Source organism: Mirounga angustirostris, unplaced genomic scaffold, assembly GCF_029215605.1.
Source record: "Mirounga angustirostris isolate CCGP_5_RB_7025 unplaced genomic scaffold, mMirAng1.0.hap1 SCAF_2, whole genome shotgun sequence".
Taxonomy (NCBI): domain Eukaryota; kingdom Metazoa; phylum Chordata; class Mammalia; order Carnivora; family Phocidae; genus Mirounga; species Mirounga angustirostris.
The window spans coordinates 56,743,453-56,769,428 of NW_026991710.1; the positions used below are offsets into that span (position 1 = coordinate 56,743,453).

General features: G+C 38.1%; 1 protein-coding gene across 7 annotated transcripts in view; it reads left to right on the forward strand.

Moving 5' to 3' along the window:
• Nucleotides 1–25,976, forward strand: part of SLC4A4 (solute carrier family 4 member 4) — a 351,609-nt gene that overhangs the window by 155,668 nt on the left and 169,965 nt on the right. For 6 of the 7 annotated variants that reach the window (XM_045881041.3, XM_045881040.3, XM_045881042.3 and 3 more), the window contains exon 6: nucleotides 3,468–3,647. In XM_045881041.3, coding sequence (XP_045736997.1) covers nucleotides 3,468–3,647 — 180 coding nt within the window. The remainder of the gene's footprint in view (nucleotides 1–3,467; nucleotides 3,648–25,976) is intronic. The other variant, XM_045881039.3, reaches the window with a different exon arrangement.

Sequence of the window (25,976 nt, forward strand, 5' to 3'; positions counted from 1 at the left end):
TTTCCTGCCCTCCTAAGTTAAAAAAATTGATAAGCCATTTCAGGTATTTTATTATGATGGGAAATGGATTAGGAAAATGTAGCTCTATTTTTGGAGTTCTCATTTTTATATTTAAAGGCATTACTGAGCTGTGCATGTTGGCAGATGTGTTAGTCATGTTGTTTCTTGCTTTTAACACCTTTTATATTTTCAAAATGGCAAAGTATTTATTTTTTATAACAAAACTAATGTTCATTTCCAAATAATCCAGAAAAATAGAACACACAAAAATCAAAATCCCACCATTCACGGCTACCCTCCCAGCAGTTTTTCTGTACATCTGTTTACACATGTGAAATTTATTTTATAAATGGTATCATACTATAACACTTTAATCTGCCCTTTTTAATTTAAAAACTTAACGTGAATTTCTTTCCACGTGATTAAATACAAAATGTAAACATTTTGATGGCTGCAAAATATTTAGTAATCTATTATTGGGCATTTAAGTTGCCTTCAAGTTTTTATTTTAAAGAATAGAAGTGAACATTTTTATTAGACTTCTGTGAAATTGTTTACTTTTTTAGTATAGATTTCTAATGGTGAAATATCCAAAGAATTTGAACATATTAAAGGGTTTTGTTTATGTTATTTGCCAAAAGGCCTTCAGGAAAGGTTGTACTAGTTATTAATGTAATCGTCAGGATATGGGGTTCCCTGTGGCACCCCCCTTCACATCACTGTGGGTTGCTCATTTACATTTTGCTACTTTCATAGATTTACAAAATCTCGTAATTGGTGATATTTATATAAACTTGTTTAAATTGTTTTTGTTAGTCCGGAAGTTTAATCTTTCTTGGGCCTTGTATTTCTTTTAAAAATGTTTGTCACTTTTGGCCATTTTTTTTGTTGCATGAACACCATTCTGTTGGTTTGCAGAAGCTCTGGATATATCAATTTTTTTTTTTTTGTCTAAAGCTTACTTCTTTCCATAAAGAAAAATACTTTGTGGTATGAAAAAAGATGTAAACTGTGAGTCAGAAAACCGGGTTCTACTTGGGGGGTTGTGTCTCTAGTTAGGCTATAGCTGAGGGCAAGTAAACTTTTTTGTCTTTTGCCCTCTCTCTTCCGATCTGTACAACAAGAAGTTGCAAACTTGGTGTTTCCTGAGGTTTCTTTTGGTTCCGTTCTCATCTACAGTTGGCACGTTCTCTCCCAATTGGTAGTGTTTGTGGGATTTTGAACACTGAAGGCTTAATTTCAGTGTAGCTGTAAAATGTTACCCCCCCCTTTCCTTGAAAGGTTTTGTAGTTCGTGCTTAAAAAAATCGCTGTAATGTGGGCCGTTTTATGGAAACTTAATGAAGGGCATAAGCCCCAGAGATGTCTTAACCTCTTCTCACTGGTGATTTCCAGGCATTAGTAGCAGAGGACCTATGTGCGGATAGGTCTGAGATTACAGGGGAAGGCAAGCATAGAGGGAGGCCCTGCCAGGAAGGGTAGATAAGGAACACTTTAATCCACAACCCTGGAATTAGAGTAGGAGCTTGATAACATGTGCCGCAGATACGCTGGGGCTGTTTGTTTATTTTTATAGTTCTTCTGTAAAATGGACCTTCCACACTGAGCAAGACTTCAAGGGAAAGCACAGGAGTAGCACCTAATTATTTTACTATGGAACAGAGGGTTAACTGTAATTACAGGATCAGTTCTGAGAGTTTCACTGAGAAGGGTTTGTGCAGTTAAAGACACTCAGAGCTAAAGGCCACTCTCAAACCAAAACATTCCTATGGGAGAAATTCTCCCTGCCTTGTCCAAGCTCCCCACCAAGTGGCCCAGTGTTATGTGACATTTATGGCCTCTGTGTAAGATGTGTGATGGAAAATCCTGGATTCAGCCTCCTCTTGGCTTCCAGGTAGCTGCTTGTATACTATGTAAGTTGTCAGTGTCTAGCTATAGGCTGTCAGGCCAGTTCTTCGGGTGCTTCCTGTTAAGATGGTCTTCCGGGAGGTACAGTTATGCCCCAGCAGAGTCCCTGGAACATCTGTAACTTCTCTTAGGAGATGTTATTATCCTACCAGTTCCATCCCTTTTTTCATCAAACTTTTACAAGAGAAGAGCTTTTGTTCTCATCTCCCCTTTTTAAAAAAAGATTTATTTGAGAGAAAGAGCACGTGCACATGAGCAGGAGAGGGGCAGTGGGAGAGGGTGAGAATTTCAAGCAGACGCCCTGCTGAGCATGGACCCTGAGACCATGACCTGAGCTGAAATCAAGAGTCGGATGCTTAACTGACTGAGCTACCCAAGTACCCCTCTCATCTCCACTTTTGTATACTGGGAACTTTACCCAAGAGGAGAATGTTGAGATGTGCTAGATGCACTCATATACCTGAAAAGGTAGGCATGGATCCACTCATTGTTACGGTTCTATGCTGGGGACAAGAGCTCCACCTGAATACAATGAATGAGGTAATGTCCTGTCACTGCATATCTTGTGTAGGTTCTGTAATGATTCGTCCAAATCCCTATTCTGGACAGAAGAAATGTCGACCTGTCATGTGACATTAGAGAAGGATGCACCAGGCTACATGCCATACTGTTGACATGCTGACTTGTCAGAAAGAGGATTTCTTCTTTTAGAGTAAAACTTGTTCTTTAGCAGAGCCACCCATGGAGCAATTTCTGTGAAACGCAGTTATCTTTTCCAATTAAAGCCATTCTAAAAACAAGAACTAATAGAAATTATAACTTTTTTGTAGTAAGACTAAAATTTTATATTGAATTCTGGTCAGTTTATATTTTAAAATGATTAATGGAATATATTGAAAAGGCTTTTGTTGGATCCAAATAAGAAGAATAGCCTCCCTTTTTAGAAAAGATGAAGGCATAGTTTTGTAGTTTAGTCTTTCTTTCATTGGATTAATTGGTGTTCAAATAACCTGATATGGGGAACAGTATTGTTTTCCTTTCCTTTGTCCTATATTTTAAGGAAAATATATCATTACAGAAGAATTTGGGGAAATAGATCTAATGTTACTACATTAAATTCTGCATATTCTCTTCAAGTTTTTTTTTATATCATTTATATTTCTGGCACACTTGATATGATAGAGTACATGAAATTTAAAAAAATTTTTTTTTTTTGCTTAATTGAAAAAAGGTAAATTACTGACTTACTGTGTTATTCATAGAAGAATGTGATTAATGTGAATTCACTATTAACTGGTATTGAAAAAAAAGGACAAAATGATTCTTCCTCTCCAAACGTATAATTCATAGTGGAATATTTATAACTCTCTCATTAATACCAGAATCTCTGTGTCCTGAATCTTTACCCTTCATACAAAGAGGGAAGTTGGAAATTTGGGAAATACTATGTTGATAGTAAGTCTGAGGATGGTGTCCATAAAGTTGGGGTAAAAAATTAACTTTGTGATCTTGTGACTGAGTTTTGCTTTTTGTTTTTCTTTTGCTTTGTTTTTGTATCAGAGATGATTGTTGACCATCAGATTGAGACAGGCCTATTGAAACCTGACCTTAAGGATAAGGTGACCTACACTTTGCTCCGGAGGCACCGGCATCAAACCAAGAAATCTAACCTTCGATCCCTGGCTGACATTGGGAAGACAGTCTCCAGTGCAAGTAGGATGTTTACCAACCCTGATAATGGTAATGCAGGGCCAAACAGCTGCCACACTCTCTTACCTTTCTCACTCACCTTTCCTCCATCTCCCGTCATTGGTTGTTTTTACCCCTCTCCGTAGTTCTTCTTTCCTGAAGCTCATATGCCACAGCCATTTCCTAATGACACTTTTATCCAGTTGGGCAGGTTTGCAGTCCTGTTGGAAAGATTTCAGCAGTTACTAAGGCTGCAGATGCCAACATGCCTTGCTTGCTGCCGTATACATCTAGTCTGATTGACTAAGATGGTTTGGTAATATCACCATGATGAAACAACTGAAAATTTCAGATGAGTCATCAAACTTGTAGATTTTTTAGTATATCAAAGAACATGCTTTTGAGTTGGCGGTGTGTCAGAATTAGGAGGATAGACTGAGATATGAACAATGCTCTGAATTCTAGTATCATAAAGTGTTTGCTAGGTATGTGAGATGGTGTCTACTCTCTAAATCATTATTTATCCAAGTAAGGCTCAATATTAAATTTATTACTTAATAAAGTCTAGGCCTATAAAAAAAAAAGGAAAAGAATAGTCTGCTCTTTTGTTATATGATAGTGATGGTTAGATGTGAGAATAATTATTCAAGGTGGAATACTACCCTATTATATAGTAATAGGAAAGGTACTGTGTGTTATTTATACTCTGTTGCATTTAGCAGAGTTTTCTGTAAAGTATCTATCTTTTGTATCATTCTCTTTGTTTCAAATACATTTCATGGTTGTGTATAATCTGAGAAGGGAGAAGTTAATTTCCAGGAAGTATGGAAAATGAAAGCATGACGTGCAGTGTTGCTGAACATTGGGCTGGTAGAACCAGGTCTCTCTCATCCCACCTTGGTCTTTTTTAGTATTAAGAGAAATGAGTAGATAAGGGAGCATTTAATTCATTGCCTTCATCTGTACTTTCAGAATAGGGTAAAATATTTTGCCATGGGAAAGGTGGACTAAATGAATTGTATAAACTGAATTCTAACTTAGCCACTCCATTTCTGGAAATTGAGTTTTCTGACTTAATATTAAAACTAATGGTTGGGGGAAGAGAACTTACTGTTAGCAGACTTTCTCTGGTGTATTTTTTTTTTTTTTAAAGATTTTATTTATTTATCTGAGAGAGAGAATGGGAGACAGAGAGCATGAGAGGAGGAGGATCAGAGGGAGAAGCAGACTCCCTGCTGAGCAGGGAGCCCGATGCGGGACTCGATCCCGGGACTCCAGGATCATGACCTGAGCCGAAGGCAGTCGCTTAACCAATTGAGCCACCCAGGCGCCCTGGTGTATTTTTTGAACCATTCCTTATTGTAGTATCTTAATGAGTGTCTAGTCATTAAGTAGAACCAAATGAAAAGTTTAGTTTTATTGAATGACTTATACATTGATTTAACTGCTACCATAATTTTTTTTAAAACGCAAAACAAGTTATAAATAAATAATTAAAACAGAAGCGCTCTTTATAAAAAGCGTTCACAAAAAGAAGAATCTAATCTAGAATATTCCTAATACAATTTGATGGTTCTATCATTACCTGCCATATTGCTGCTATCTGGAAATGTTTTATTTTTTGAATATGTCTTTTGCTTCTTTCCTTCTTTTTTTCAATTGTATTTTTGAAGAGCTTAATGGCTGGAAATGATATGGGATGAACAGTGGGTTACAACTGATGTCACAAAGCGGCCCTGTTTTTAAAATTATGGCAACTAAAGTAAAAGTCTTTTATGCTTTATTTCTTATCCTCTTCCTCATTAAATGAAAAATCATGATTTGGAGATTAATTTTTTTTTTTTATCATGAAGTTGGTACTTATTGTTAAAGAAGCAAGAAAGTGCATTGTTTTCAAGTATTGATATATTTGCAAAGAGAAGTGGAATGACTATGGAAGAATGAGGGTGCTGTCCACCAGTCTGGTCTGAGCTTCCTTTTCATGAAGTGCAGGCAGAGTAGAAATTAAGAACAGATGGATCTTGGAGGCCAGTATTTTGTGTTTTAGGAGAAAGTATTTGGATCTGGAATACAACTGATATGTTGATATCATCCATCATTCAATCTTTTATCCTATCTGTAGATCTTTGTACTTCAGAGCAAAGTTGCAATTGCCTTTGTCATTCACCGTTCACTTGTGAAATGTTATATACGCTGGGCAGAAAGCAAATAGGGAGCACAATCAGTTCCTTTCCAGCTCTTCAGTGGATCAGCTTACACCCTGAAGCGTGGAATATGATTAGGCCTTTTTAGACATGTTATTATTGGCCTTTGTGTTACCTAACTCCTTTTAAATATCCAGAGGCAAGATTTGACTTTGAGAGATTCTATAGTAATGACTTTCATGTACCTCTAAGGTGCGTTATTATAAATTATCAGATGACAAATTTTTGGTTTTCTAAAAGCACGTTTTCTTATTTGCAAGTTTATACAGTTAGCTTTATATATTAGGGTTTAATTACTCGATATCTTTAACAACCATGAAATGTTGTTAGAATAAATTTCTAAAACAAAGAATTACATAGTTGTGGCTACTATTTTAATAAGTGAGAATCTTATATCTATTGTTGTTGGCGCTAGATTCCAAACTGTATCCCCATGTAAAATCTAGATAAACTTCAGTTACTTTAGTCTTCTGTTATAGGCTAGAAAATAGACATTGTTTGCTTTAGTTATGATAGCAACAGTGCAATTAATAGCTGAAATTTATGGAGATACTTTAGAGTTGGGATTTTTTTTTCATTTCCCAGTGGTATGCTGGAGCTACTTCTATCCACTCATAGGAGCCAATCAGGAATTTTGCAAGCCAGTTGTTTAAACACAGCTACCATTAAAAATTAAATTATGTACACATACCATTAAATAATGATATTAAAAACAAAGGCAATTACTCAAAATTCATCATTTCCTACTTATTTTATTGCATTGTACTGGAATTTACACTCTTCATGTTGTTAACATCTATTGTGTATATATGGTGGAAATACTACAAAATGGTGTGTAGTCACCTCTTCCCAACTCTGTGTTCAGTGACATCATTTTGGTAGCTTGACCTAAGCTGTGGTGGTAGCATTTACACCGTAGAAATCAGCAAATTCAAATCAGGACCTAATTTACTGTTTTGTCACTTGTCTGTAGGCTTTAAAAAGTGATGGAGAAAATGCTAATAGTGCAGATTAAATTGAAGTGTATAGTGTCTATGGCCATTGCCTAGTCAGCTTGAGCTTTTAACAAATTACCATAGACTGGGTGGCTTAAACAACAAGTATTTATGTCTCACAGCTCTGGAGGCTGGGAAGTCCAAGATCAAGGTGCCACAGATTTAGTTCTTGGTGAGGGCCCTCTTCCTGGTTTGTAGATGGTTGCCTTTTCATTGTGTCTTCACATGCCAGAGGGAAATCTTTCATCTTTCTCCTCTCTCTTTTCATAAGGGCGTTAATCCCATTCATGGAGGCTCTGTCCTCATGACCTAATTTCCTCCCAAAGGCCCCACCTCCTACTATCACATTGGGTGGAAGGGTTAGAATTTCAACATATGAATGAATATTGGGAAGATACAAACCTTCAGTCCATAACAGCTTTTAAAATGTGAAGAGCACGAAGAATCCTGTAAATACTTGTCCAGTATTCAAAAACTATTATCCAATTTAGCAAAGGAGTCACCCACATCATTGAGGAATGAGTGAAGTCTGACATATGTCTTCATTGTTTCACTTTTGTCCTACTTGTTAACATATATGATAATGAATGTTCAACAAGGATGTTGCAACTATGTTTGGTCGCCAGTTGAAACCATAAGTTGGCTATTGCTCGAGGAGTTTGGTAAAGTTAACAAACGCATTCTATGAGAATCAACTGACTATATGCAATTTACAATAGAATATTATATATTTTATTATTACTTGTATGTGTGCTGCCTGTCCTTTATATCAGTAAAATTTACTGTACACACACACACACGCACACGCTTTTTCCCTGGAGAGCTGGTTTTCTCAAACATTTAGCAGCATACCCACTAACAGCCCACCACTGTCTCTCTGTAGCTAAAGATTAACTAAAGATTAGCTAAAGATTAACTCTCATTTTTTAGGGTCCCAATGTAGCTTTGGGTTCAAGATAATTTAGTGTTTTTAAAAAAAACTGAAAAAGATTTTTATTCGTAATAAATCAGGAAAGAATCAGGCTAGCTTCCAAGATGTTCATTATTGTGAAATTACTACTTGTCTGAGACATCTGTGAGTTGTGATGGACATGTCTGCCAGGTACTAAATTTTAGGCAAGTGCTATAATTTCCCAGTATATTAATTGAGGCATTTCTATGGAGTTAGTGTTAGGTTTTCATTTCCTCTGGTGTTAGATTTTCCTTCACTCACTCTTTTTCTTACTATTATTTTAGCTTGAGCCATATGAAATTGCCATCTCATAGGTAAAATTAAGTTGACTGTCAGCAATTTCATATAGTTCTACTTAATAATTTGGTTTGAGATACTTAGATAATCTATATTATTGTAGTTTACTATGAAAGAATAACAAGTAAGTCTAGGAACATTCCTTGGTAGCATTTGAAAATCAAGTAAGATGTATTTCATTTGCTCTTTATTAGAAAGCGAAAGTAAAGTTTATACTTAATTGGTTTGTATTCAAAATATTTACTAAGATGTTTATGACAAGGTTACTTGATAACTGTTTTAAAGGATCATGGTTTGTAGAAGGATCTGATTTTTAAAAAGCATCACTTACTATTTAAATGGATACTTTTGATATGTAGTATCTAAGTTTGTAAGAGATGAATGAGACCTGATTCAAGGACGAAAACCAACTAGGAACCTTAATTTGAGTACTCAGCTTGCACCACCTTTGTGGAAATTTGGGCAATGCCATTATCAATTTGTCCCTGTTTTTTTTCCCCTGGCTTCTTCATTTTTTTTACCCCTAGACTGTCATAGAAACCTGTTCCTTACTCTCCATTGTCTGTGACTATACATGCCCTTTTCTGACGTGACTTTGGTTATCCAGTTAAACCTAGACTATGAATTTCATTTTTTTCCCAATCCAATTTCATGACCCCATTTTTCTTTAGTTTTTTTTTTTTTCAATAAAAAGTTAGAAAGCTAATTTAGTACTTAGTTACATGTCTGTAAAACAGAGATAATGAAAATTAAATGAGATAATAATATGTAAAATGTTTAAAATGGTGACTGGCACATAGTAATCAAACAAATCACTCCACAAAGCACAATTAGGGAGGAAAAGTCTCCTACTGAGTAAGAGTGGTTTCTGGAATGATATTTGCTCTGTAGCTTATTCACTGGGAAGAGACTCATGGATTTAGTGCTGAGTTATTGCCTCTGCCCTTTGGTATTGGTAGCTAATACTGAAGGGGATATGAGAGAGGAAGAAGCCCTTTCCCATTACAGCCCCTTACGAAGAAGAGTCTTTCTCCCTCATTCATTTTACTCTTTGCTAAATGGCTGTCAGGGAAACCCTAAACCGCGCTGAGAATCCAAGACTTGCTAAAGCTGCTCCAGCAGGCAGGTGAGGTGTGGGCCAAGGTCGCAGCTCCAGAGCCAGGGCGGCTGGTTCTTGCGCCTCACCCTGCTTCCTCCATGGTTTTTTCCTGTCTACACTGTGGCCTCTCTATTGATAGGGATCCAGGCCTTGTTCCTGATTGAGCCTCTGGGTTTTATCTTCAGTTTGCCACTTTTCTCCCCCCTGTCAGATATGAGAAATGTGATCTATTTGCTCCCACCACTTACTGCCATCACTTACTTTCTCCCTGGATTTCTCTTTTCATTGTTACCTACCAGGTTGGATGCTGCTTCCCCACTAGCTCTCACACTGCTTCTTCTGACAGAAGCTCACAGCACCTTTAGATATTGAAAAAAGTATCCTCTGCTGCTGTTACTTACAGTAATAGAGACCGTGGTTAGCAACATAGAACAAACAATGGAAAGAAATCAACTTTTTCGTTAATAGTAATTCTCGGCCCCATTGAAAAGTAAGTGGGATTAGCTAGGTTCTTGTTGCTTTGCATCTGATTTGAGATTAGGCGTATTCAAGCTTTTTGGTTTGGATGTTAGATCAAGCTGCCTAGATATTGGCACACAGTCGATCTGGCTGGGACCACTGCCAGGTTTGGCAGCTTTCTCAGTCCCTTTAGAAATTCTTCGCTTTTTGTCTGGGTTTTGGATTCTGGTTTTTCCCAATTGTTTCTGGCTGGGTTGTTCTACTTTGTAGCTTCCCCTTCCCTGTACCCTTGAATTCAGACCTGGTCCCTGAATCAATGGGTAAGGCAGGCATTTCTCTGACTTCCCTCAGGGGTTCTGTTCCTCTGAAGCAGGCCATCATTTTCTCCAGTTCTGAGATGGGTCAGTCAACATTTTGTTTCTCAGGCTCACATCACCTTAAAATGAGAGTCCTCTTCCCAGGTGCCTTTCTGCATACAATCAGCTCTCTCCCAAATCCAACAGCACACATCCATCTGTTTTGTTCAGGGCTCTAATTCTGCATTCATTTGCACAGCACAGATGAATGTCCTGGCCAGTACCCAGTGAATGATCAAGCTCTTCTCAGCCTCAGATTAAATGAACCAGTCCATGGAAAGTTTCTAGAAAAGTGCCTCAATATTCCTTAATAATAGTAACTTAGTAACAGTAATATTTCTAATTCATCTATCAGATACCGCTCTTATTTCCTTTCCCTTCCCTAGGCAGGTGACTGATCTTCCAGATTTATAATGTTCAGATCTTTAAATAAACAATAACATATTTTTCCAAGAGTCTTTTTCACCCAAGTGTCCATTAGTCTGTTCTGCTATTTATGGCAATGAAGAGTCAGGCTTAAGAGATACATAACACAAGTGAGTATTTCATTTTTGACATTAAAGGCCTACTTTATAATCTTCTTCTTGGAGACATGGTGCCATCTTTTCTAAAGGCTTCATACTAGTCCTGGACTAATACTTAGTAGTAGTGTGATTTTGAGCAATTTACACAATATCCTTGAGCCTAATTTTTTTGTATCTGTAAATAAAGGTAGTAGTGTCTTATTCTATTCATTCAACCAGGAGTAGATGAGATCTTTTTGTGAAAAGTATTTAAGAAGCATAATGTGAGATACCACTGTAAGGAATGGCTATTGAGGAATACTTAAAAGAGCAGATTTAATGCCTTTCACATTTAAAACCAAGGACAGAGACTCAATTCACCACTATTATTTTGTACTCTGTTATTTTTTGTGCCTCTCATTTTTTTCTCCTCCCACTACTCCATAAATGAAAACATTCTTGGAGTTTTATTTTTAAAGCAGTATTACTTTCATAATCAATTTTAGAGACGCCGAATAATACATAATGAGGTCTCACTTGTGGGCTGTATAATATTTTCAATTAGGATATAAAGATTGATCAATATGCCTGAGCAATGACAGTTGTTAGCTATTAATAAATAATATATGTATAACAGGATGTTACCATGAAATAAACATATTTTTACATTTTATTAGTTGGCAGTCCACAGCCAGGATCTCTGATGGAGTAAAGGAATGGAATGATCCTCTGTGTCATACCCTACCACCTGCGGAAAAGTGATGTACTTAAGGGGCCCTTAACTGATTTGCTCTTGCCTCCCCTGGGTAGTTGTCTTCCCAGAGATCCTTGATAGGGACACCTTTGCGAAGTCTTGTTTTCCCCAGCCTCATCTTTCTCTAAGAGCAGATAGGAGAGTAGGTATAGATCTGGGACCCCGTCCTGTCCTGTCTTTACAAAAGACAAACAGAAAAGGAGAGGGAAGGACAGGAAAACGTGAAAAAGGAGGGAAGGTGAAGAGGAGATGTGAGTACCATGGACTCCTTACCTTGTCTTCCCAAAGGAAGAAAAGGCGGGAATGAAATCCATGTCTGCCAAGAATGATTAAGTGTGCCCCATCTACTCAAGCCTAGTTTTGGTACAAATAACAAAGGGCAAAAAGGAGATCTGTTCACCAGGTTTATGAGCCTGATATCTTAAAAATCACATTTTGAATTTAAAGTTGAGTTAAATTAGGCCACTGTTTCTGTCCTTGATATTTTCCGGCACCCTTGAGGTTGCTGAGCAGAGGAAGCGTCATTCCACCAGCGACGGTAGTGGCAGCCGCAGGGGTATCTCCTGTTAACTGAGCACTTACTATACACCAGGCATTGGCCTCCATGATGTTGCTAATGCATATATCACTATTTCTGTTTGCATATGAAAAACCTGAGCTCAGAAATGTAACATAATTTGCCCAAGCGTAAAAAGATGGCGGAACCTAGTGTGCTTAATAACAATATGCTAATTAACTACAAACGGTAATGAGCTTCCTCAGCCATAATTTATTTCCCACACATCAGTGGAATCCAGGTCTTTTACTTCATGTAATCTTGTGACGTTGAAGGGATCTGGAAGTCAATCTATGTCTAGGCAGGAATACACTCCAAACGTGGCAGTTGGATGTCTTTATTGGTTTTCCAAATGGAGATTTCTAGGCAGCGTATTTCATGCGTATACAGGTAAGATGCAGCTATACTCTTGGGTTAAACTTTTTGGCTAAATAATTGTGGAATGCACTATACATGCTCAATGACTACTTTTTTAAAAAGTTTTTATTCAAATTCCAGTTAGTTAACATACAGTATAATATTAGTTTCAGGATGACTATTTGAACATACAACATTGCAATCCTAAAAGAGTGCCAAAACTTTAACATGAGTAAAATCTATTTTTTTCTTAATAGGATTGTTAAAAACTCATTTTGAGGGAGAGATTTTGTTTGTTTGCTTTGTTTTTTTGTCTTTTGGTTTTTGTTTATTTGCATGATTCAAGTAGGGACACCCTCACTGGAATAGATTAGGATTGATGGTTGTGGACAAGTTGATCTCAAGGGTAACATGAATCATTAAAAAATCTCACTACACACACCTTTTTCTACAGTGTAGATATTGCAGACCATCCCTCTGAAATCTTTAGAGCTGTAGGTCTTTAGATCTTTCCTCATCAAGTCACAGTAATATAAACCAATTTCTACCTTGTTTATGCCTAGAGTCAGGCAAAGTGATTTGGAAGAGAATATGTAAGATCATAGCAAAGCTGTTTATTTTGAACCTTAAGTGTAGAAGAGGTACAGTGAAAGCATTATTTGGGAAAGGCATACATGATATGTCATTATCATTGTATAATTATAGAAAAGTTCGGCTCCAGATTTGGGAACAACTTTTCAAAATTGTATCTTTGAAGTAAATTTGTGAAGAGAAAAAACAACGCAACATGAAAGGGTTATGGAGTTTGTATCTCTTCCTGCACAGAAGTACACAGAGGGTCCAACAAATCAAAATGTTGGAATTTGCCAACATAAGTCATGGATGCGGTGAGCCTCCCAGTTTTCATGAGAGTAAGCAGCCAGATGGCTCCAGTCGGCTTTGCTAAAACACAGGTGCCAAGTCTCTATGGGCAGTTTCACTTTTCATGCCTGTCTTTGGAGCCAGGTTCTTTGCTGGTGTGTGCCAGGCTCCATTCCACTGTCCCCTTGATGGTGCTGCTCAGCATCAGTGGAGGCTGTAGATGCAAAAAGGACTTTCCAGCTTTAGCTCCCCACAAATAACACACTGACGTCGTGGGAGGAGTCGTGGAGAGAGAAGCTGTTGGGGAAGGTTAGTGATCAGCACCTGAGTTTCAGAGCAGCTAGCTCCCTCTTGTACTCACTTGAGGGGCAAGCCCTGGTATCAGGGATAAAATTTTGGGTAGCTTCACACTGCTCAGAAGCTGAAGTACGTGAACGTTCTTGGGAGTTAACTTTGCACTCGACCGAATTTCAGTCGGTCCTCACTCAGGCCTAGGTAAACAGCTGTGGTTGTCCCCCACCTCTCGTTTCCTTCAGCTAAGTCGGCTGGAATATTGGCTCTTGAAGCAGATCACTCAGTTGTCAAAAGGAATAGGAGGTGAGACTTGGTCAGTGTGATAATATATGTTTCTAATTGCCTCCTTCTTGACAAAAGCAATTTTGGAATGATCTCGACTGATTCATTTCCCTTTTTTCATTTTTCTTAGTGCAATAAAAACTTGCAAAGAAGTTCAGTTATGGGAAACAATTAAAAATTCAGATTGCAAAGAGAAGACATCAGATTTGCCTCAAACAGGTGCGGGCACAGATGGCCTGCTCACAAGTCCTGGCTTTATTTACAGCTTTTAAACACAGACAGATAAATTGACAAAAATGTTTCTAGATTTTATAATGTGCCGAATGCCCAAATTTGGCCATAAACTTACATTAACTTGTAAATGATTCCATTCAAAACTTGACCTCCCAAGTCACCAGTAGCCTTAAAAAGACTATTTGTCTGCCCTGTTATTTGCACACTTGTGTGACTAGATTATCTAATCTTTGCTTTTGGTTGGATAGGCTTTGTTGCCTTGATTATTTACTATCTCTCATATTAAAATTCTCTTAAATCAAATTGTATGTAGTCTGATGGTTAGATAGTTCCTATCTCATTGTTCCTTGAAGGACAATTATGCTGCCTATTTCTTGGTAGCCTTGGACTGAGGTATTTGATGAGAATAGCAGAATAGATGACATGAAGCCCAAATGAAATTATCCTGAAGCAGAAGTTCGTGGTGCTCTCCAGCTGATGAAAAATATCTAGAGGAATCATACTATGCATTTAGCTTGCATCGTTAATCTGTCTTTGATTTGGTCCAAGATTTGGCATGGGTGCACTGAATATTAAAATTATAGTGAAGTAACTATTAAAGGGCACCAGAAATTGAGGACTAATACGCATTTCTGAATTGGTTCATATTAAGGCATCGATTCATCTATATCCCGGTCTCATATTTCTGAAGGGCTGAAAAACAGAGGCAAAGGAAATTGAAAAACAGTTCTATGTTCATCAAGGAAAATATTTCAGAAGTGGAAGTATGAAATGTTGCTTTCTGCATTTCTGTACAAGATCCGTGGAAGGGTCTGTAAGGTAGATCATAAGAAAGCTCCTTACTAATACAACCCCCTGCCCCCTGTGCTTTACCGAACTGTGTGTAGCTTCCCTCTGTGTGTGCTTATGTGGTGCAAAATTATTAACAGTCTTGATCTTACATCTTAAGATTAGTGCTCGTTATGTAAATCTTTTTTCTGGATACAATCCATGTTTTGTGTATTAGAACTGCAGGGTGGATCATTCACTGGTACTTGGGGAACTATAATGATTGAATGTACTTTTTACAAAGCCTTTTCATTCTGTGTTGGGATTTGTTCCATCTAAGGGTCATGGGAGGGGGTATGTGTGTCAATGTAATATGTCATTGTTCTTCTTTAACTCGCTTGTGTGATTTGCTTTAGTATTTTTTTCTTCTTAATTAATGCTTCCATCCTCATCCTTGCTGTGGCTGCTCATGTGTCCTCCTCCTCCTGTCTTCTGCTTCTGACACTAAAGCCCGCAGCCCGCTTGAGAACTCAGTGCCCTGCCTAGCAACCCGCACCCTGGACGATGACCCCCGAGTGCGGCGCACTCCCAGCGTGGGATGGCTAAGTAAGTCCATGGCTGGGGAGGGTAAGGATGGTGGCAATGGTGGGGAGTGGGAGGGTGTGAAGGTTGGGCTCACGGTCGCTGAGTGGAGGGCATCCTCAAGAATATCTGAATGGATGAGCCTTACAGATTCCTACAATTACTGATTTATCCCTTCTACCACCCGAGAGTACAGTACTAATGTCTTCTGTGGGTGATCTGCCATCTTGAATTCAAGCTGAGTGCCTTGTAAGGCAGCGGAAAGAGTTCCAGACTCAGGGTGACGCTCGGCACGGGCATTGCTCCCTTCATGGAACGCTGCTTGGAGCCTTGGTTTCTTGATGGGGATGAGGGGTCATGATGCTGGGCCTTCTTCCTTCAGAGGGTTGTGAGGAAGATCGAAAGCATTCAAGTGCTGGGTAAGAGGACAAACTTACTGGGTTAATGGTCTAAGAAAAAAACTCCAAATTCCTTTTATGGATAAGAAAGGCAGTAGGTGCCGTGGATGTAAGATAGAATCTTCCTTTTTTTTTTTAAATTAAATAAAGAGCTTGTTAAAGAGACAGGATTTATTTTACCTAAAACCAAAAGAGAAAAGAACATGCACAGAAAACTACATGGACTTTTTCCAAATTCGATTATGTGTGATATAAATTTCTTTTAGTTGTCAAGAAGCCCATCCAGAGTGACATCATTAGGCGTTTAACTGTTTCTTATCACCTTTCTTATAATAAACCCATTGATTTATGCTTTTTACCCATTTAGCACGAGAAAATTTCATTTTGCTGGGAAGATGAGATGTCTTTCTCATATGACTTAATGAGGGAAGTTTTTAGTTCGTCTTAGAATAGTGTTTGTTGCACTACATACTTCCAGGGCTTTTCTTGGAGTAAATTCGATGTTTTTGGAAACTGTTTTAATAATTTCTGTGTCCCATAGAGATACAAATGTATGTGCTGCACTTTAGTGCGTGCTAGGCACTGTGCTAGGCAGGGTGTGTTTAGAGATAAGTAAGTAAGTCCCTATCCTCAGGGGACTGCCTTTCTAACGACGGAGGCAAGACACAATGGGTAAAATTGTATAAAATGCTAAGTGAAATGACTGAAAATCACATACACACACTTAAGATTATGAGAACATTTGCTTGGCCAGAGAAGTTGTGATGGTAGAAGAGGCTTTTGGAGGAGATGATTTTAGGGCTAAATCTTAAAGGAAAAGTAGGAGTTTGGTGATAGAATAATAGAGTGAAGGGACCCTTATTGAACTCATAACTTTGTAATGATTTCTGCTACATTGTAAGAAGCTTGAATATTTTTTTCCTTGAAAAAATAATAAAAGTTGCTAACATTAGCTTATCACTTTTCAGTAATAAACCCTGGGCTAAGTACTCTATGTGATACCATTTAATTTTCTGAACAATCCTGTGAAGTGGCTATTGTTATCCATTATCTTACAGATGAAGACATGGGCCTTAGAGAGGTTAAGTAACTTGCCTAAATCACACAGATTCCAAGTGTCTAGGGCAGGTGTTGAACTTCCTCATATGATAGTTTCATGAGTAATATCTCATTGAATTTAAAGTATAGGAAATTCACATGATTATAACGCCAAAAAGATACACTGACTCTACTATTGATGCTCTAACACTCACATGATTTTCTCTACAAGTATCATGCATTCATTCCTTCTAATAAATTTTTTTGTCAGTGATGCCTCTTGGGGAAAAATAAATTCAGGTATTATCATTGGGTTTTGGAGTCAGGCAGAATTGGGTTTGAGTCCTTGCTGGCTTCCTGACTTTGGACGAGTTACTTCTCTACTGTAAATTTGGGTTTCTCAACGATAAAATTGGTTTAATCTTACCAACATAGGATTGTTGTGAGAATTAAATTAGGAATATATAAAGTGTTTATCATATTTCACAGCACTCGATAAATCCAACATTACTATTATTAGTAAAGTGCTAATAGGAATTGCTCAAGAAATTGTAGCCATTTTTATCCTCTGAAACCATGTCAGGCATCTAGACATTGAAATATTACGTGGATAAAGCATCAAGGAAATTGACCAAAATGTTCAGTTTGTCGATGATGGAAATACATCAACCAGTTGGAAATCAACCTTAGACCACATCCTGGGCCAATCCTTCTAAGAAAACACATTTTAGTCATGAGAGAGGATTCTTCTTATTGTCTATTTATATGATATATTCTCTCCTTAAATAAACAGCTTTGATTCGTAATCTCAATCACCCTCCCAGGACTCCCTGTTACCTACCACATCAATTCAATAAATTTAATATACACATATAGATGGTCTGCAACTTACGATGGTTCCACTTATCATTTTTCTACTTTATGATGGTGTGAAAGCAATACACATTTAGTAGAAACTGTACTTTGAATTTTGAATTTAGATCTTTTTCCCTGGCTGGTGATATATGGCACGATACTCTTTCATGACGCTGGTCAGTGGCAATGAGCCACAACCCCTTTCAGCCATGCAATCACGAGGTAAACAACCAACGCACTTTATAACCATTCTGTACCCATAAACCATTCTGTTTTGTTTTTTACTTCCAGTACAGTGTGAAATAAATTATATGATATTCACCATTTTATTAAAAAGAGGCTTTGTGTTAGATGAGTTTGTCCACCTGTAGGCTAATGTAAGTGTTCTAAGCACATTTAAGGTAGGCTAGGCTAAGTGTGATGTTCAGTAATTTGGGTGTATTAAATGTACTTTGACTTACCATATTTTCCATTTATGATGGGTTTATCAAGATATAACCCCATTGTAAGTTGAGGAAGATCCGTAATAAATAATGAAGATGTGCAAAGTGATATTAAATCCTGCTGGTTCTACCTACCTATCCAACTTCCATTTTCATGTCTTCTCAGTATGGACCTCTAGTCTAATCAGCTTATCCTTTTTCTTCTGGCTTATATCACGGTCAGTTTTACTTCCATGCTTTAGTTGATTCCTCTGCCCTTTGAGGAATGCCTTTTCAAGTATGCCTATCCAAAACTATTTAGTAGGGCCCAAATGAAGTTCATCTCCTTTATAAAATGGTTCTCATAGACCCAGAAGATCTTAAAATTTCATAGCTCCTATTATCTGTGTCTCATGATTGGAAGATTTATAGTGTATTGTTTTATGTTGTCCTTTGGTGTTTCATTATTTGTATTTTTCGTTTGAACTATGTAGAAAACCTCCTTTAGGGCAGGGGGTGTAAGTCATGCTTTTGTGTCTCCTCCAGTGCAGTGTAGATACTTGAAACACGGGAGTTGTTCAGTAAACTTTGATCAATCCTTGGTACTCCCATCATTTCACTTAATGCAACCAATAGCCCAGTTTTCACCAAGGCCCATCTTGGCCATAATAAACTATGAACCGGAAGTAAGTATTGTATACCTGCAAAAACTCTTTACCCATATTTCTACTTATCCAGGACTGATGAATTTGGTTATTAGTTTGTTGTAATAGTTAACATGGAATTATTTTTCACAAACACTATCAAGAATATCAGGTAAAGAACAGGTTTCTGAACAAGGTTCCATAATCTAATCTTTCAGCCTTAGCAAGGTATTTTCAAGCTTCGTGTAACTTGAAGTAACTACCCTTTTTAAAAAGCTACATTTAAGGTTGCTTTTGGGGAGTCAACTATCATCAGTTTTACATTGTGTGCTTATCTTAGTTGTCACCTGAGGCAGATACGAGTTTACAGCTCTTATCCATTTCAAATGCTGCCAAGGTATTGAATTAGAAGTTGGCTCAAAACCAAAAATGATTTCCTCTTACAGATCTTACTGGCAGGTCTGAAACCGGCCTGGGCTACTGAGAACAAAAGAGAAGCTTTCACCTCTACGTTTCTGAACAAATTAATACCTACCTAAATGCTTTGCCATTACTAGAGCATAGGGACATACTGGATCTTGGAGGATCCAGAGTGGCTCTTCATGGTGTACACTTATCTTTAAATTCAGTGTGGTATCTAACAACCCATCATCTGAGCCCTTCGAAAACACTTGTGTCCTTTTGCAGTTATTGGCAGTCAGGACCAGCTGCTTCAGACTCCTGATTCTGAACTTGAAATTCAGAAGAAAATGAGGTGCATGGTTTTTTCCTGCCATCTTTGGCACATTCCAGCCTCTGTCTTCCCTTTGCTGTGTGTTATGTCTGTCTGTCTGGTTTATAAAACCTCCTGGTCATGTTCAGTGTTTCGTTTTGCAGGTTCTTACCCAGTATTTGATGTTATCATTATCCTTAAGTATTAATATTAGATCATACTGGGTTTTTTTTTTTTTTTTGGTCTCTCTCTCTCTCTTTTTTTTATGAAACCACAGTGGCATAACTGTAGATTCTAGTCTCATCCTACAACCAGGTTACACAGTGAACATTAGAATTTAAAGAATTGAATTATAAGTGGGACTTTTCTTTGCTTTTTTTTAAAGAAACTTTAAAAATTTCTTTTTGGGCATTTCTGGAATTAAGCAATTTGAAGTCTTTCATCTGTTAGAAAGTTTATTGACTAAATAAAAATTGTAATTTTCTTGGGCTCTAGAGTTTTCTTAAAAAGTTCCAAAACATCTTTAGGAAAGTGGTGAACCCAGAGAGTCCAATTTAACAAACTCAGGTCAACAACTGTTCACTCAGCTCTTACTCTTCTAGTTCCACAGTCCAGTTGGAGAGAAGGAGATGAGAGAAATTCACAGGTACCAATGATTTGAGAGAGGCAATGGTAAGTACCCTCAGAAGACTGTAAAGGCAGATCTGTTTATTTACAGTGTGTAACACAGATGCATGCACTATACTCTCTGGAAATGCTTATCAGAAAACTGGATAGTGGAGCCTGCAGAGAGAATTGGGAAACATTTTTTTCTTAGAGGAGATAAGCTTTCACTTTTTTTTTTTAAAGCTGAGGTATAATTGACATATAACATTATATTAGTTTCAGGTGTACAAATAATGATTCAATATATGTATATATTGCAGAACGATCACCACTATATGTCTGGTTAACAGCTGTCAGCACACATAGTTAAACATTCTTTTTCTTGTGATGAGAACTTTTTTAAGATCCTCTCTTAGCAACTTTCAAATATGCAATACAGTATTATTAACTATATTCGTCATGTTGTACTTGACACCCCCATGACTTACTTATTTTATTTTACTTTTTGACTTCTCTATTTTATAACTGGAAGTTTGAACCTTTTGACCTCCTTTCACCCATTTTTCCCTCCCCCAGCCCTACCCCACCTCCAGCAACCACCAGCGGGTTTTCTGCGAGATCACTTCACTGAACCTTAAAGGTTGGGTTGTACGTCCACAAATAGAGGTTGTAGGAAAAGTAGGATGAGACATTGAAAAGTGGTGCTAGGCCAAGAGAGAAGTAGAAAAGCAAGATTGTTGAGAAAACATTAAGAAGAGTTTTTGGGAGGTCGAGTAAGTGGACACATTTAATTAGCAGCGAGGGCAGGAGAACTGAACATGTGGGTGTCAAGGTGGCAAAATAATTGAGCCATTTTGTGGAAGGTCTGTGAGCAGTTTTTTAGCATGGAGTGGACTGGTCAGAGCTATGTGTAAGGAAATTAATCTGCCAGAGGTTATTTGAATGGAATAGAATAGGTAGCAGTTGAGGTAGGGAGAGAGTCAGGAAGGGATCGCAGTAGACCAGATGGAGAGAGCGAGGATCTGGGCTCGGATTGTGAGTGTGGGAATGGGAAGGAGGGGATCACGCAAGAAATGTTAAGGATGGCATCTGTAGGACTTGGCAACTGATTGAATGTTAGGGGAGGAAGAGGAAGGAATCCAGGATGCCTCAGGGTTTGAGCTTGCAACCGGGGAGCTAACAAGAAAGCATTCATGGAAAAAGGTGAGGGGATTTACAGGAGCACGACTGCACATTTCTGTCCCTGTCAGGCATGCTCTAGCCATCTTTGGACATAGAGTTCCCTAGGAGATTTTTAGATGACTTATCATGGGTCAAGACTCTTTTAGATTTCTGCCTTGATATCACATTCTCACCTTATTTTGTTGGATCCATCTAAACCTATCTTTTGGGTGCAGAATAACGACTACATCACAGCTTTCCTTAGGCAACTTGTAAATGAAGAGCATTTGTATCTTGATTCCAAGCATTTCACCTTCCCTCCCTCTGTTCCTTTCTTCAGCCGGTTTAAGATGTAAGTCTGTTCTTGACTGGGAATCTTATTTGGGTCATTTATTGTGTCACTCTCACATATGTTTTTGGCCTTTTAAAAGGCAAAAGGAAATTTAAGTACAGCTTTCAAAATTCCCTCACCATAACTTTTCAAAAGACTGTAAGAAATAAAATCTTTAGCAACCTGACATCAACCGTCAGACTTTTTAGTTAACATAAGACATTGAGAAAACTTAAGTGGTATCCAAGAACGAGTTACAACATTCTTCAAATAGAGACAGTTCTAACCACTTAAAAAAACCTCAAAAAAACAAAAACAAACCCCCCCCCAAAAACAAACAAAACCAGTGAGAGTTAGTTACTATTTATCTGAGTTTCTGAAAGAGATCTCATTGATTATTTCATTGATATCTAGTATTGTATTTACAACGAGCTGAAGTATATGCTGACTCTAGAAGCCTATAAATAGAATCAAAGTGGAGAAGGAATAAAAACTTAGAAATTCTGTTATATTTCAGAGTACTGGGGACTTGGAAGAGATTTCAAGAGGCACAGATTTGGAAAAATTTTGACAATGTGCTGGAATTATAAAATACATTTTTCCCCACCAAGGAGAGTTTTGGATTTGTGAGCATTCAGACTTGTGCTTGGCAATATGGTGATATGCGGAATATGTTCATAATGGAACTCTTCCTCTGGTCATCAAATTTGTCCCCTTTCCTGACCTTCCTGGCCCTTACCATCTTTTTCCCTTCTTTCAGACTCGGAACCTTAGAATCGTCTTTGATTATGCACTTTCTCTTCCCCTCTAATGAACCACTAAATCTGTTAGATGTTACCTCTGTAATGTTGTGTGCCTCTGTCTCCTTCCTGATCTTCCTGTCATTGTTTTTATTCAGGTCCTTTTTTCCTCTTGCTTAGTCTAATCCAATAGCCTGTCATCTGAGGTCACTGCTTTATAGTTGGGCACATGCAAACACATCCTGCACTTTACCTTCCAATTAATCATATCATACCTGGCTGATAAGTTACCTCCCCTGTGGAAATGGTCAGGGGCACCTCACTGCATCTCAAACAATATCCAAACCCCTGGGCCTGGCACTCAAGGCCCATTGCCCAGTGACCTAAATTTGAGTAAGCAGCATTTCATACTACTGTGTTTCCCTTTATCTTCACTACATATCAGGAGCTACTTACTATTACTTGAATTTGTTGAGTGCTTCCCTCCGTTAGTGTCTTTGGCCTGAACATTCTCTCTACTTGGAATGCTCTCCTTCCTCTTGAAACTTTCTATCAAAATTCAGCCCATCCTTCAGTGCCCACATTCTCCTTGAAACCTTCCCAATCTGAGGTACTCTCCAGTGACCTTGAACTCTGAAAGCATCTTCTTTTGAGATTTCTCACATGTATCTCATTCTGTTTTGTGTTAATAGTGTGTGGGAACTTACTATCTCTATTAGCTATACATTTTTTTAAGGGAGGGACCCAAGTCTAATTTGTTTAGGTGTCTTCTATCACAGGGATGGACAAACCAAGGCCCATGGACCAGATCTGACTTACTGCCTAGTTTTGTAAATAAAGTTTTATTAGAACACAGCCAAGCTCATTAGTTTATATATTAGCTATGGACGCTTTTATGCAACAGTGGTAGTGTGTAGTTGCAATAAAGATTTGTGGCCCACAAAGCCTAAAATATTTATTATCTGCCATTTTACAGGAAAATTTTTCTGGCCTTCGCATTATAGTACTGGTTCTCAAAGTGGGGATTGGAGAGCTTTGGGTATCCCTGAGACGCTTTCAGAGGGTCTTAGGATTTTCTTCCTGTCTTTCAACCAAAAATAACATATCTCAGCAGATTGAACACAGAAGTAGACATGAGAATCCAGATGTATTTCACTGAGCCATACATTAAAAGGATTTGTAAAAACATGAAACAATGTTGTTCTTTTCACCAATTTTTTTTTTGCTTTGGAAAATATAGTTATTTTTAATAAAATATATTACTTATGTTAACATACAATGGGTTTCTGGTATAATTTTACATTAATAAATATTTTTAAAACTTTAGTTTTAATTCCCAATATGGTAAATATTGATAGATACAACCCAGATAAACACATAGTCTTAATTTTGAAGTGTGTAAAGGTATCTTGAGACTAAAACTTTTGACCACTGCTGCTCCATTGTATCCAGTAGAATGCCTTCTACAGAGCAGTAAATCAATAAATGTTGAACAAGTAGTGAATAACAGAACCAGATGATTCAAATGTAAAATCAAATAAAGCACAGTGACAATAATTGAAAGTATTGGAAGGAAAGTATAAGTAAGAAACCATTAAGAAATGATGTCTACTCTGTGTTTGTGATGGATTTCTGCTTTGCCTCCCAGAGAACATTGATGAGGCATGGTGGAATAAAGATGAATTGAGGTGAGATGAAGAAGAGCTGGCCTTCCTGACTTTCTTTCTTTGCTGTTTTCATGACAATTAGTAAGTCAAAAATCCGTGGGCTCGATTTTGCTACAGTGACAACTAACGCCAGACATCTCAGTTATTTAACACCAGGGAAGTTTCTTAGTCATACTATTATATGTCTGATGTGGGTCTCAGGGAGTTCCGCCGACCATTGTTAGTCAGCATCCAGGCTAATGGCAGCCTTCTCTGAGTCTGTGCTTCCACAGTCATTGTGGCAGTGAGAAAGGCTTATGGTGACTCACAGGCTGCCTCTTCAACTTCGGACCAGCGATGACACATGTTATTTTCACTCACATTTCGTTTGCCATAATGAGTCATACGTCCACACCTAACTTTAAAGAATTGTTATCCTACCATGTGCCCAGAAGGTGGAGATTCAGAAATATTTGGTGGACAGCACTTAATGACTACCACGCAGTCAAAACAGAGATTGTAGCCGTGACTTTGGAGTGTGTCCTTGGCAATGCTAAGAGAATTGTGGTGCTGTGTAAAGCCAGTATACCGCAGATATGTCCTCCTGTGTACTCTTATTGATGGAGGATGAGGGCTCTTCTCATAGTGAGGAAAGGTTAGGGTTTACCAGTTCAAGGTCTACTGAAACCACTGGGACTGTGGTTTTATGGGAGACTCCTGAAGTAGACTAGATTAATTTGAAACTGATGGGGAGTGTTTCATGCAGATATACAGTAAACCACTCTTATTAGACCAAACAATGTTTGGATTTAGTTCTTGGAGACAACTGAAGATCTGACTACTTGAATTAGTATGCCTGTACACATGTGAGTGAGGGAGACCAGAGGAAAAGCAAATGCAGTATTTCAGCTGTAGATATCAATTTCAAAGTTAATAATGAAATTTCTTCTTGGCAACAAACAGAGTTTTACTTTGAGGAAAATTGCTGGCAGAATCTTCAGAAATATGGCTTTTCTTTCTGTGGTAAACTGAATGTTTATGGTGTTTATAGTTGTTCTGGTAATTCAGATACCAATTCTACTCCTCTTAATGCATCCTCCATCTCAGTAGCTCCTCATCCACCCCTTGTCAGGCCAAAAGTCCCTGCCATCTTTGGACTCTTCCATGTCCTCCATCTGTACCCTTTGGCTATTTTCCTTCTTATTCATTCCTGCCCTTCTATGATGCTCCATTGCAACTGCCCTACTTCAGATCCTCATCATCTCTTGTGTGAACTATTTCAATATCTTCCTGTTTTCCCAGTCTTTATTCTTACCCGCTTTCAATCCATCATTCATTACTGCTGGAAGGACCTCTCTAAGTCACAAAGGCAAACATATATCACTTCTTTTGCTCAAAAACCTTTAGTGACAGCTCTCTGTCCTTTATACACTCAAACCCAAGCTCCCTAGTCTGGCTAATATTTAGAAGATCAAGTCCCAGTTCTCTAACCTGTGAGATGCCCCTTGACTTGCTCTCTGCTTACGTCTGTAATCACCCCTTGACATTTCCACTCTTATATTACAAGCTTCAGTAATATTTGGATTCTCATGTTCTTAGGTTCCATGTCTTTGAATCTCTCTATCCCTTATTCATGCTGTTCCAACTACTGTCAATTGATGTGGCTAAAATTAGCCTACCCTTGAAACTCCTGCTTCTCTCAGGAGACCTTTTTTTTTTTTTTTTAGATCATACCCCTTTTTTCTCCTTTTCTCTCCATCCCACCAAAGCACCCCCCTCCCCATTGCTTTATCATCACACCATGGTACAAGTATGTTTCCTGTATGATTTACAAAGTGCTCAAAGAGCTTGAACCACATTCATCTTTGAATCCCCATTGCCAAGCATGCAGTCATATTTAATAGATGTTCAGTAAATTTTAAACTGGACTAATTCATCCACCTGACTCTTTTTTTTTTTTTAAGATTTTATTTATTTATTTGAGAGAGAGAATGAGATAGAGAGAGCATGAGAGGGGGGAGGGTCAGAGGGAGAAGCAGACTCCCCGCTGAGCAGGGAGCCCGATGCGGGACTCGATCCCGGGACTCCAGGATCATGACCTGAGCTGAAGGCAGTTGCTTAACCAACTGAGCCACCCAGGTGCCCATCATCATCCACCTGACTCTTGCCATGGATATATTGTTGGCTACCCTTGCAGTGTCAGTTACACTTGTATCTCCTTTGTCTTGACTGGATTGATACGTCCTCATTAGGTTGATATGAAAGATATGCTGT